We start from the raw sequence: 13,298 nt of genomic DNA on the forward strand, positions 1-13,298 counted from the left end.
GGTTTACAACTCCTTGAAAATCTGGAAATGCGTCTGGTTCCATGGGTGTTGCGTGGGAACACCCACAGCAACACCCATGGAACTCCCTTTTTATGCAAAGTGCTACGTGTAAAGGTGCCGTATTTACAAGGACAAAAAGTGACGTACTAGCAGCGAAAGGGGCTTGTAAATCTGCCCCTTGGTATTTTTGACTAATGGCTATCCTACATAAAGAAATTGAACTAAATAATAATTCATATAGTTTTTAATCAGTCAGACATTGAACACTACAGCTCTGTTGTGGGTTGTCATGATTTTCAATATAAATATCTAATAAAACAAATAGTGTAAGAGGGAAGAACATGGTTAATGATGAACACGTGCTGTTTCTTCACTTTTTGTTTCACTAAAATTCATGTTTGAAGAATTTTATGAGTCTGTCAGCAACTCCTCCAAGCCCAAATTTAGTATTAAAATATGCAAACTATATATATGTTAGACACTCTTAAACAGGAAACTGAGAGAAAAGTAGTTAGGCAATAAGTGCACAAAATTGCCAAAGATGTAGTAACGATGTGAACATCCGGCTATTATTACGCATATGCAGAGATTTGACATGATCTGGGCCTCTTATATTTTTTTCTTTGTAAAGGCAACACATTTGACAATAGTAAAACAAGCCACAATAGTATTGCATAAGCAGCCTGGGTAAACATTTAGCGAAATTCAGGACTGTTTGAACAACAATCTGGCAAAAGCTTTTTTGAAGCTACTGTGACATAAAGGATAGAGAAATGGGTTAATGAAAGAATTGAACCACAAAAGCCAAAAGGCAATTTCATACCAATAGGACTCTATGCAAACACCATGACAGGCAGCTCTTATCACCATCAAGACTGAGTATGGTGTCCAGCAAACAGAAAATATACAGACTATGATGGAAAGAGACTTCGCAATTTGTATGTCCTTAGATGCTCTTATGTTTGAAGAACTATTTGGGTTGTTGGATTTAATATGGTTGTTGTTGAGCACACGTGATGGTGGATTTTTGTCATTCTTCTTTGAAGAACTTAACAAAGCTGACATTTTCTCCTTCAGAGATACACTGGGACATCTTGAAGTATTCAAATGGGAAGGTGATTCTGTTATTTCTTCAGTGGCCTGTTGTAGTTTTACAAAGAATAAAGCGTCTGATTGCTCTGTGGCGGGCTTTGGGGGAATAGTGTTGCTTTTTACAGGTTGACAGCTTCGTCTTTTTTTACTGCTTTCTGTAACTTTCCAGCAAATGATTAAGTTAAAATAGCTGACAAAGACAGCTGGTATTATGAGAGAGCATAGGGAAAATACAAGCAAAAAATTCCAGATGTTATTAAACTCATAAAAACAGGCATCCATTGGAACAGTGCTTTCTCCGATAATGTACTCCCAGAAAATGATTGGTGGGCAGTACAAAGTGATGGAGCACATCCAAGCACATAATATCTTCTTTAGAGCTTTGTGTGACACGTTCTGTTGAATTCGGTATTCCACCTGGTGGGAGGTAAAAGATTATTTTCAACAGTGGCAGCAATATCTTTGCATTTTTATAACTGCATTAAATACATCTATTTACACTAAGCCTGGGTGGAGAACTCCTCTCCACTCGCTGAGTTTGTGGAATTTTCCACACTCTGCGTTACAAGAACCTCGCAGAGATTTTTTCATCAATCATGCTCGTTAACATCAAGTTGGAGTGAGGGAGCGAGCAAATTCTACCTCCCAGTGAGATTTTTCCTCATTCGAGCTCGTCAATGTCAAGTTGGCGAGCGCTAGTGGGGGAAATCAACGTCCTGGCAAGATTGCTCAACACAGGCTGTCTGATTGTTCAATGCAAGTGGCCGCGTATGCTTACAACTGCTCACGTTGAGTAACTGTCCGTTCATGTTGAGAAAGCTGCCGCTCAAGTAGAAAATCTACTCAAGCTGCAAAAAGGAAGTAGGGCCTACTAGCACCCGCTTGTGCTGTGCATTGTGCCATTCACAATAATTTCACAGTGCGGAAAAACACCCTGTGCTGAAAATTACTATGAACTGCAATTTGCTAACGTACTCTGCCGCTCGCGGAGCACCATGTATGAGGCAGGTTTTTTTGCACTTTGCGGATTTCTGCGAACTCCACCCAGGTTTAATTTACACCTCAAGGCTCCATCATCATTTGCATGTATCTGTTATAGTTAAAATATTGTCCTGATTGGCACCTATTTTTGTAATAAAACCCAAGATAATGCATGAAAAACATGATATTGCATATGTCTTTATAGAGTCCTCTGACCGTCTTATAAACCACACATCTTCATCTGCACCTGAGTCCCATGCTGGTCCCACAGGCTCACAGGTAGGTAGCTAGCGTTTTTAACGTTCTTGACATTGTACATTCTTTACAATTTACTACACTCCCCATATTTCCTACTCTCTCGGGAAAGAGAAGTTATCACAACCAGTTATTTTAAATGTCCTGAGGAGTGCAAGTTGAAAGTTGGCCTTCACCGAAATTAAAAATATCTCAAGCTTGGAATTCGACGAGTCTATAGGTGATGAATTCTTGAAAGATATGGAAATTATGATTTTTCATATCAAAGTCTTCCATGATCTGTATAATATTTATTGGAAACTCTTTCTTTTACAAAAAGTACTGCTCTTCAGTGCCACTAAACAAACTGGGTTTGAGAGATGATGATGCCTGTGAGATTTGTGACTTATCATAAGGCATCTTAGTACATGTCTTGTAAGAATATGTATGAGTTGTTACATTTTCAAAATTATTTCTTTAGTCTTAGAGGGCAAGAAAAAACTTCTGAATGGCTAGCCATCTTGTGTTCAGATGAACACACATGCCAGCTTAAGATGCTTCAGAGGCAATTTATTGTGAAAGGACAAAATGATCACCAAAATGATCCTTTTTAGATTATGCGAGACTTATAACTGTCCAATCATTTTAAGGATCTAGAAAAGGTTTTATTCAGAAGAAGTTGTGATTCTTCCATTTTTGATGGCATGTGGGGAGAGTTTTTAAAAATGTATATAGACTAGCATTGTTTTTAATGGGAACTTCATTCACCCAATGTTTCTTTTATTTGAATTCAACATATTGTAATATTTGTGGGCTCTTTTCTCTAGCCCACTTTAGTATATCCTGTATTCCGGCAATGTTATTATTTGTTTCTTACAATCCAGTCTTTTCCAGTTTTGGAGCTCATTCTTCTAACCTGGTGTGTCTGGTGCTATTTTACCTCATTTTACTTTCTTTTATTTCATTATAGCAATTAGGATATAGGGGCCAACCTTCAGAATTAACTTTAAGTTAGCAGTTCTATATAGGTACATTGTTTGATTTAATTCTGTATTTATTTTGAAATTCCTTCTATTACAAAGTAAATTAATACATTAGAGGGTGAATAAATAGTATGTCAAGTTTGAAATAGTGATATAAATACATTAAAAAAAAAGATTTATGTTGCTTTTTTAAGTTCTTAAAGTCTTATCCTAAAACTTTTGTTAAATGTTCAGGTCCATACATCTTAGGGACTGATTCCGATGCTGTCGGAAACGACTTTGACCGTCGGTTACAGTCATTCTGACCACATCGGAATGTCATGTTCGAATTCCTTTCCAACTGACCCATTTTGATGCGGTCGGTCAGAAAGGAATCTGAACCGGATTTCCAAATGGTCTCCGACAGGCTCGGAAGGCCTGGCTGCCATTCAGAAATCCTCCATCAATTCTTTGGGCGGCTCTTTCCAGCCGAGGGATTGCGATGGATAATTCACACAGCATTTCTGTGCTTGCATTTCCGACACTTAAAATCTGTGGGAATCCTGCTTTGGGGCTCCCCAGCAGGGCCCCCATCAGTGCAATACCTCCAAATGGCGGCCTAGGGGCACCTAAGGTGCCCCGCTATTGATCCCTAAACCCAGTGGCAGGCACCTTGGGGTGCCTTCCACCGGGTGCAGGAATGAACTACACCTCTGCTTTTTACAATGAGAGCATGCATTCTGTTCGGAATGCATGCTACCATTGTGAAAAATAGGAGTGTGACAGAACAGGGTTTGGTTGCATCCTACTTGCTGGGCTGGAACAGACAACAGGAGGTAATTCGGTTCTAGTTCCCAACCAATGTCGTACAGCCTCCCCATAGAAGGAATACAAATTGCTCTAATTATAAAATGTCTGTTTTCATGAACAGTAAAGACCCCTTTGACAGATATATAGGTCATTTTAAAAAAGAATTAAAATAAGATTTTGAAAAGTGGATTTCCAAAGAGCTTCAGGACCACCCTGAACTACCTTGCATTTTATAACAAGGTGTTCAAATGTTATTCTTTATCTCCAGCTGATTAGTGAACGGCTCTAAGAACTAGTCTGAGGTGAATCAACTGAACTCCAGGGTCCAATAGCTGTAGTATTTTTGTGCAATGGAGGCAAAGGTAAACAGTACACATATAAGAAAGTGGGTTATTAGTTGGAAGGAATGTGGGTCCTTTACAAGTAATATGTCGGCAACAATCGTTTGACTGGGAACTAAGTATCCTTGTGTAAAACTTGACTCTCTCGGGGTAGCAACACAGAACAGTGCAAGAACTAGTCATGGTAGGTGGTGTGGGCTAACGACACAGACATTAAGCCTGCAACAAACACTCAATAAATCATGGTCCAAACTATGTTTCTACTTATTAAAAAATGAAAAAAGTAATGTACTACTCACACACTCTTGAATATTACACATTATTTTGCCTGCAAATGGATATATACCCTTCTCCCCCAGCTACTAAACATTTCCATCATCACCTACAAACAGTACACAACTCTATTCTATACCACCGGAGACCCTTTGAACCGGCAGCCCAGCGATCCTTCAAGACTAATTGTCCACAGACACTGCCTAAGCCCAGCCGGGTTGAAATTATCACCGGCAGAGCGTTTACAAGGAGTTAAACTTCGCTATTCATCCCTGAGGAAGTCGCAGAATTACTTTCCACATGCAATGAAACACGTGTCGGCTGGTTTCTGTTGTGGCCTAATGAAAATTGTATTACAGATACAGCAACACTACTGCAGCATAATTAAGGATCATTCTTTTTTTTTGTCCTCATTTGCCTTAGCCCTCTTAGGAAAAGCGCCGACCACCTTGCGTGTCCTTTATGAATAAGTTCAGGGGTCTTTGTATAAGTGTTAACCCAGACCAAGACACGATTGAATGACTGGAGGAAGGAACATCCAGAATTAGATGGTAGAAGAATTTACTCCACCGAGGTATTTTTCAACCTGTCGGACCATACTGTTTGCCAAAGAGACCTGTAGGTCTTGTCCATGGAGCTGGAAAAGGCATAATCATAGGACCCGGAGAACCCCCACCCGGACATCCTATTTCCAACGTACCAAAAGATCCCAAAATGCAAGCTTTTTCTTACTACAGGATCTAGCCAAGTCCACCCTAGATACATCATAAAGCGAGGTTAGCCAACCTGAGTGGAATGGAGCAGTAAGGTCTACCCAGAATTTGCAGATTTCTCTTCTGGCCATGAGCATCGCATAGAAAAGGAAAGATCTGGCTTGACTGATGATGTTATCATTAAGGCCAAAAATGATTAAAGGGAGAGTGATAGTGACTAAGACCTTCAAAATGGAATCCTAAGTCTTCTTCACCTCGTCCCAGAAGGGACAGATTACAGGGCAGTCTTTGAAACATATGAACGTCCGATGCTTCCGGAAGGCCACATTTGTTGCATACTTTACCAGGCTGAAACTTCGATAGTTTTAGAGGAGAAAAATACGCCCTATGGGCTGGGAAGAGATGGTTTCCCTTCAGCCAGGCAGGTTTTACTATTTTATGCAGCAAAATAAATGAATCCATCCAGACCTGCATACACTCAAAATTTAGCTGATCTCCCCATAACTCATCGGCAAGTGTCAAGTCGCCGTCCGCCTCTTCCTTGATTGCCCAGTACCACAATGCAACCTCCTTCCTACCCCCGGGCCATGCCACTAGGAGTTCCTCAAGATTACTATCCTTCCCCAGAAGAGTATCCTTCCTAGACTGTGCCTGAGCCCAGCTCTTCATCTGAACATATTTGAACCTGGATAGACCTGGGCCCACTATCCCCCGTAGGCCTTCCCAGGACAAGATAGAACGCCCAACCAATAGGTCTCCCCACTTTAAAATGCCTGAGACCCTCACAGGAATGATCACATTGTCCTGAAAGCATGATGGTATACCTGGGGAGTCCCATATTGTTGCAAAATTTGAGAAATAACTAAGCCCAACTTTCCTTCTTATAATTGCCCAACTTCTGGGTAACGAATAGAGGACTTTTAATTTAATTTTTGTGAAAAAATTTTGGTCCCCAAATTTAAACATAAAACCTTCCTCCGGCAGGCCTTCTCCCTTTAACATGGCCCGAGACATTTCTCCACCTGATGTATTAGTGGGTACCTTTAAGAGCATTCTCGAGTGCGAGAGCTGAAAAGCCCATGCATAATATTGTAGGTCCGGCAATGCCAAGCATCCTTTTTCCCTCCTCCTCCTGAGCTTTTTCCACGCCAGTCTGGTCGCTTTATATTTCCAGATGAAGGAGTTTAGTTCCCGTTGGCATTTCTCTATTTGCTTGGCCAAACGCCAAAGGGATAGAATTAAAAAGAAATGTACATTTAGGCAAGATGGACATCTTTACTATATTGTTCCTCCCCAGAATGGATAAGGGGAGGAGAGTCCAAGATTTCAACTGCTTTTGACACTCCCTAAACACCCGATCTAGATTGTGTTCAGGAATCTTCCCAACCTCTTGCGTAATTCTTATCCCCAAATAACGCAAAGAGGAACCTATGGTAAATTGTGAATTGGGAATGTTCCAGTCCATGATTTCGGTTTTATTGGCGTTTATTTCATAACCTGAGATTTTGCCAAACTCCTCCGCCTGATTGATAACTGTTGGAAAGGCTAAATCGGGATCAGCTGTAAAAATGAGGATATCATCTGCATATACGGCCACCCGCTTTTCCCACCCTCCAGATTTAAAGGAAGCGATGTTAAGGTCCTCCCTAAGAACCTGTGCAAATGGTTCGATGTAAAGGTTAAAAAGGAGAGGGGAGAGCGGGCAGCCCTGCCTTGTACCCCTTGTGATCTTAAATATCTCTGTCAGAGAGCTATTTACTAACAGTTTGGCAGTCGGGGCTTTGTACAAGAGTTCTCTAGCTTGGCAGAAACTATCTCCCAGGTTGACATTCATCATAACCTCTGACAGATAAGCCTAATTAACCCTATCAAAGGCTTTGGTTGCATTGAGGGTTAAGACGGCCAACAGGAGTGAAAAGGTGAATGCCATGTCAATAGCGCCGACCAGATCGTACGTAAGATGCGCTAATTGACGCCCCTTGATGAAACCCTTTTGATCTGGGTGAATAATAGTGCCGGGAACACCCCCCAACCTATTTGACAAGATGGTAGCAAAAATTTTATAATCACTGTTGAGGAGTGAAATGGGGCGATACGACCCACAATCAGTTGGATCTTTACCCTGTTTAAGAATCAACACTACTGTAGCCTCACTCCATGAAGTGGGAGGGTCGTCACCCCTAATGAGTATATTATTGAAGATTTTCACCAAAATAGGAATACTATCCTCCTTAAGTGAGTGATACAACTCCCCTAGTAAACCGTCTGGGCCAGCAGCCTTCCCTCGTTTAGACTGAGAGATAGCCTTACTAACTTCCTCATCAGTGATCTCAAGCTCCAATCCTAACTTTTGCTCATTTGAAATTTTAGGTAAGGAGAACCTATCTAGCCAAGTATCCATAATGATGTCTTCCTTATATATCATTTGGAAGAAATCCTGAAATGCATTACCAGTGTTCACATCAGATAGGCGGGGAGAGGTCTCACCTTCTACCATGATCTTATTTATGTAATTTTGCATCTGGTCAGATTTTGTTTTCCAGGCAAGTAACTTCCCAGCTGCCTCTCCAAATTCGAAATGAGAGATTTTACTCACTTGAAATTAAATGAAATTGAAAAAGTATTTAATAAAGCGCACTGCGGCCAAGCGGCTTCCTGGCGCTGGGGACCTGATCAGAGCTCACAGAGGAAAACATGGGGAACTAAGAAGGGAATGCCTGAGAAAAGAGGAAAGTTTTGAGGGCCTTACGGAAGTGAGTGTAAATGGGGATGGAACAAATAGAAAGTGGGAGGCTGTTTCAGAACTGGGGGGCCAGGACCGAAAACCGAGTACCTCCCGTTCTGGATTTGCGAAAGCGGGGGATGTGCAAGAGAGAGAGGGAGGAAGAGCGAAGGGTGCGGCTGGGGCCGTGAGAGGAGATGAGAGAAGTGATCTACGGGCAATTCTCTCTTGCAGAGTAGATTCGAGTTGTTTTTTGAGAGAGTCTAAGTTTTTTACGGTCCTCACTAGAGTCCATGTGAGTACCTACTTTATGCTCAATGATACTCATCTCTACTTCTAAGCCCTTGATGGCATCCCTAAATTTCTTCCTTATATAGGAGGCTCTATTAGTAATACAGCCTCACCAGAAGGCTTTCAGAGCGTTCCAGACAATGGAAGCCTTAGTTAAATGTAAGTTTATCTCGAGGAAGTGCTTAGTCTCGATACGGAGGAAGTTGATTTCATCATCCTCTAACAAGATAGTACGATCAAAAGACCAAGATCTATGGAAGTGTTGCTGTGTAAGTATCAAATTAAAAAAGATTGCGGAATGATCAGAGAGGTGAGATGGCAGATAGACAATATCTTGAACTGAGTCTTTGAGACTGCAACTGAACATAGCATAGTCTATCCTAGATTTGTGTTTATACTTTAGGTTTTTTAAACAAAACCCCCAATTGATCTCCCACCCTTTCCCTCCATATATCAGATAACCCTAGCTGCGCCATCGTTATTAAAAGTAATTGTCGTGACTTGGAGGGAACAGTAGCTCTTGAGTTTGGCGATTTATCAAACAAAGGGTTTAACACAATATTAAAGTCTCCGACCCAGATTACGGGGTCCGGAAAGTCTAAAAGATGGGAGCGGATAATGTCGAAGTATGACGGGTCATCCTGATTTGGGTCTAGTACCCCAAGAGGGAGATAAGCATGCCCCCTAGGGAAACTCTTAGTATAAGCCATCTACCGCTTCGGTCTTCCCTACATTCCAATATTTGTACCTTATCTTGTTTTTTTAAATATAAACAGTAGTCCTCTGATATTTGCTGTTTGATCCGTGCAAATAAAATTATCTACCTATCTCTGATTTTTTTAATAAGTCTGTAGTCTCAGATTTAAGGAGATACGTTTCCTGGATGGCAATGACCTGTGCCGGGGAATCTCTCAGATATTGGAGTATTCTGTCCCTTCTACCCTTCATCCGCAGGCCATTGACATTCCAGGGCAAATAGTGAAGCGATGTCATGGAACCATACCTTTCCCTACCATCCCCACCTATGGCAGCTCCCTACCATACCCTGAATCCGGTCCTGTCTCGACCCCAAAAGGCTGCTGGACCCCCTGGTACACATCCTGCATAAGGCTAAAAAGTAATTGGTACACAAAGAGCACCTGTGTATGAGGAATTTTTACCCTTTCACCCCCTGTGACGCCCCCCTCCCTTGGGAAACCCATCCCTAATTACTCTGGCCTGATGTATAGCCAGAATTTACGTACTCCAGCTACCTTCCTCTACCCCTCTACCCTAAACTATACCGCTAGTGCTAAGAGAAGAAAAATAATAGAAAAAAAAGCAAATAAGAGTTAGGCACAAATTACCTCCCGCCTTAATCAATAAGAGAATATATGTCTGGACCCGTAAACTTTATTATCAGTGAGGTTAACAAGACATAGGGTCATTGGGTTAATCCCAAAAAGCTATAACACTTTATAGCAATTTCCCTAACTTGTAACCATTATATAATACTGTGCAATATATAAATCCTATTTTACTTTCTTCTTCCTATTTTTTTTCCTTTTTTTGTGCTTTCCCCTTCCCCTTCACTCCCTTTATTCTCTCGTTTTTTCCCCCTGAAATTACTTAGTGGAAAGAACTATCAACTCAGTTCAAAATAAATTCATTCCGTCTCCCGAGAGGCGTGCCTTAAAGATGTCAATAAATCATCAGCCTCATTTGGAGATCAAATATTGTACATTTTGTTATTGTACATAATTTTCAGGAAGGCGGGAAATCTCATTTGAACAGTAGCACCCAAAGACCTGAATTTCTCCATTCTTTGGCCCAGTTCCCACTGACGATCCAGAGTAACTTTGGATAAATCAGAACGTACCTCGAATGGAAAGTCTGGGCCCTTTAATGATTTTACTTTCAGGGCTAAGTTTAAGATCTTCTCCTTTAATGTATAAGTAAGAAAGTTGATTAGAATCTTTCTTGGTTTGATCCTAGCAGTATTTAATCGAAAATTATCTCTATGAACCCTTTGAATGTCCTGCTCCAGAAAATCAACCGGGTCCTCCAGATTCAGCGACTCCTTTAATAGTGCTGCAACAAAGGTTTTAATATCGCTCCCTTCTTTACCCTCCGGAACCTTCAATAAACGAAGGTTATTCTTCCGTGAATAGTTCTCAAGTGTCTCCATTCTCTCCCGCATGGCGTCTCCATCCCTTCGCAGAACTTGGATTTTCACTTCAGCAGACCCCAAATTAGCCTTAAGCTCCTCTACTGAGCCCTCCAGAGATTCAGTTCTTTTATTGAGCAAATCTACTTTTTTCTCCAACACCTCACAAGCTGCCCAAATCTCAGACTGGTTGTCTGCTGAGATCATAAAGCCTTGTTTTATGTCCGTTTTCAAAGAGGCAAGGAGAGCCTCGATATAGGACCCAACTGGAATTTCTGCCCCACTATCAATAGAAGCAACAGACCGAAAATACCCTGGTGGAACTAAAGGTGTCTCCTTAAGTAGATTAGACTCATCAAGGCTAGGTATATTAGTATCTGACCCTAAGGGTGGGACAGCGGTATCCAACTGCTCGGTCAAGGTAGAAGGGCTAATAATGGACTCTGCGGATATTGATTTAGACATGTTGCAAAGGATCTCACAGGGATCCTCAGATATTTTAAAAGTGGTATTTCTAGTGACAGGGAGGGAGCTATGTGATTCAGTAGGAGCCTCTTGGTTATTAATATTCAAAACCTGGGGCTGGACCCTGAAGAAAGATCGCAGGGAGGGGGAGATATGAACTGAACTATTTTTCAGCACTGCTTTATTCCTGGTCTCCCTCACAGACCTCACCTTCCCGTGGTATTTCTGTGAGGCCGTGCCCTGTCCCGAGTCAGAGTCTTCCTGCTGTTGAGCGTTGCAACTGAAACCCTCTAGTGTACTGATTGGATCCTCAGTGCTTTCCCCCAAGACCTGAGAATGTGCGCTACCACTCAGCTCGCGGGTGTCATGATTCCCCCAATTAAGGATCATTCTTAATTGAATTGAAATGTTGGAACAATATTACATACTGTTTATTTTCGTGTTGTGTGCCTAGGTATGGTTAGACACATCACTGGACATATCCTTGATGTAATTTTTGCAAAAGCAGAACTAGTTACCTTTTGCTCTATAACTCAGGTCACATGGTCAGACCACTATTTGCTTGCTTTCCAACATAAAACAACACTAAGCGACTCACCTAAATCCACCTTACAGGCATCCACCTATCGACCTTGGAACAAACTCAATTTGGAACACTTAGAAACAAAACCAACATCCAGTACAGATCTGGAAACATGAATTCTGTTAAAAAGCTATATGAGTGGCTACAGGAAGCTTTGTGGATCCGGATACCACTCAAAACCACACAACAGAACAAAAGAAAACAAGCACCTTGGAGAAATACAGAGATCAGAGACATAAAACAACAAATTAGAAAGCTGCAATATGCCGGCTCGAAACAAAAAACAATCTAGAGAAACTTCACCTACAGAAAATTAACAGACTGTACAAGTCTGCTACCAAAAAAGCAAAGAAAAGGTACTATTCAGACAGCATTCAAAATGCTAAATGTGCAAATGAAAAACTCTATAAAATACTCAATGAATTTCGTAAACCATATTGCCTAGGAGGAACTCATATCTTTACTCAAGATTTCACAGACAAACTGGCAAATCATTACACAGACAAATCAGTCACGTTGGACTCATACTTAAAACAGAGACAAAGTACAAAACAACAATCCAAGAATACTCTAACTCAGCCTCTCCGTTCCTTCCAACACATTTCACATTATGTTTGTATGGACCTGGTCAAAGCAGGTAGGTCTGCCAGCAGCCCTTCTGACCCCTGTCCACCGCAAACTTGCAAGACAATTCTTCTAACAACCTCTGCTGCCACTACAGTAAGGAGAATCATCAACAATTCCTTAACTACTGGAATATTTCCAGTAGAACTCAAAAAGTCATACATACGCCCTTTACTGAAGAAAACAAACTTGGACCCGCTGAACTTTGACAACTACAGACTGATTACAAATGGACCTTTCCCTGGAAAACTGTTAGAAAGAGCAGTGTTTGCCCAGATGTCACAATTCATTGAGGACAATGCCATACTTTCAGACTTCCAAACATGATTCCATACGGGAAGAGGCACAGAATCTGCCCTCCTTGCCATCTGTGATGACCTGAAGAACACAGTTGACCGCAACGGGGTTGCTGCGCTACACCTCTTGGATCTCTGAGCTGCTTTTGACCCGGGTGAACGTGACACTCTGATACAAAGACTCTACGAAGCTGGCATAGAGGGGACTGCTTTAGACTGTATCACGTCCTACCTTCGAAACAGAACTAATGTCATCCATACCCCACCTTTCTCATACAAACCATACTCCACAAAGGCTGGGGATCCTCACGGCTCTATCATCCCACCCATGCTTTTCAACATCTTCATGAAGTCATTACCAGTGCTGATCAATCAATTTCACCTCACGTGCTATAACTATTCAGATGACACACACTCACCAATTTTCAGATGTCTCAGAACCGTGGACCAATGGATGACTTGGAGCCATTTCAAATTGAATGCTTCCAAAACAGAAATACTCACGTGTGGCAATTGGAAATATTATGACCTGCTTACCGCCTGGCCTGATGAACTGGGATCGCCACCTAAAGTATCTTAGGAAGTAAGAAACCTCGGAATGACCATGGACTCCAAGCAATGGATGAATGCCCAAGTGGACAAACTAGCAAAATCAAGCTTTGTTACTATAAAAACTCTGCGACGAATGTTCCCCCATTTGGGATTTCCACACAAGGTCCAAGCTACTATCTCCCTTGTTCTGCCCAAACTCAATTAAGCTAATAG

General features: G+C 41.5%; 1 protein-coding gene across 1 annotated transcript; it reads right to left on the reverse strand.

Moving 5' to 3' along the window:
* Window positions 1–705: 705 nt before the first annotated feature.
* LOC147669010 (histamine H3 receptor-like) lies at window positions 706–11,030 on the reverse strand. The gene is made up of 2 exons (XM_086948285.1): window positions 10,278–11,030; window positions 706–1,509 (listed from the first exon to the last, which is right to left on the reverse strand). Exons 1-2 carry the CDS (start codon window positions 11,028–11,030, stop codon window positions 706–708), a joined length of 1,557 nt encoding a protein of 518 aa, XP_086804411.1.
* Between the last annotated feature and the right edge of the window lie 2,268 nt (window positions 11,031–13,298).

The sequence above is a fragment of the Lissotriton vulgaris genome, unplaced genomic scaffold (assembly GCF_964263255.1).
Source record: "Lissotriton vulgaris unplaced genomic scaffold, aLisVul1.2 SCAFFOLD_1393, whole genome shotgun sequence".
NCBI classification, from domain to species: domain Eukaryota; kingdom Metazoa; phylum Chordata; class Amphibia; order Caudata; family Salamandridae; genus Lissotriton; species Lissotriton vulgaris.

Coding starts and splice junctions, on each gene's coding strand:
- LOC147669010 (XM_086948285.1), bottom strand. CDS start 11,030: ATGTCTAAATCAATATCCGCAGAGTCCATTATTAGCCCTTCTACCTTG. Junction 1,510..10,277: donor GCCCAGACTTTCCATTCGAG/GTACGTTCTGAT, acceptor ACCTCCCACCAG/GTGGAATACCGAATTCAACA.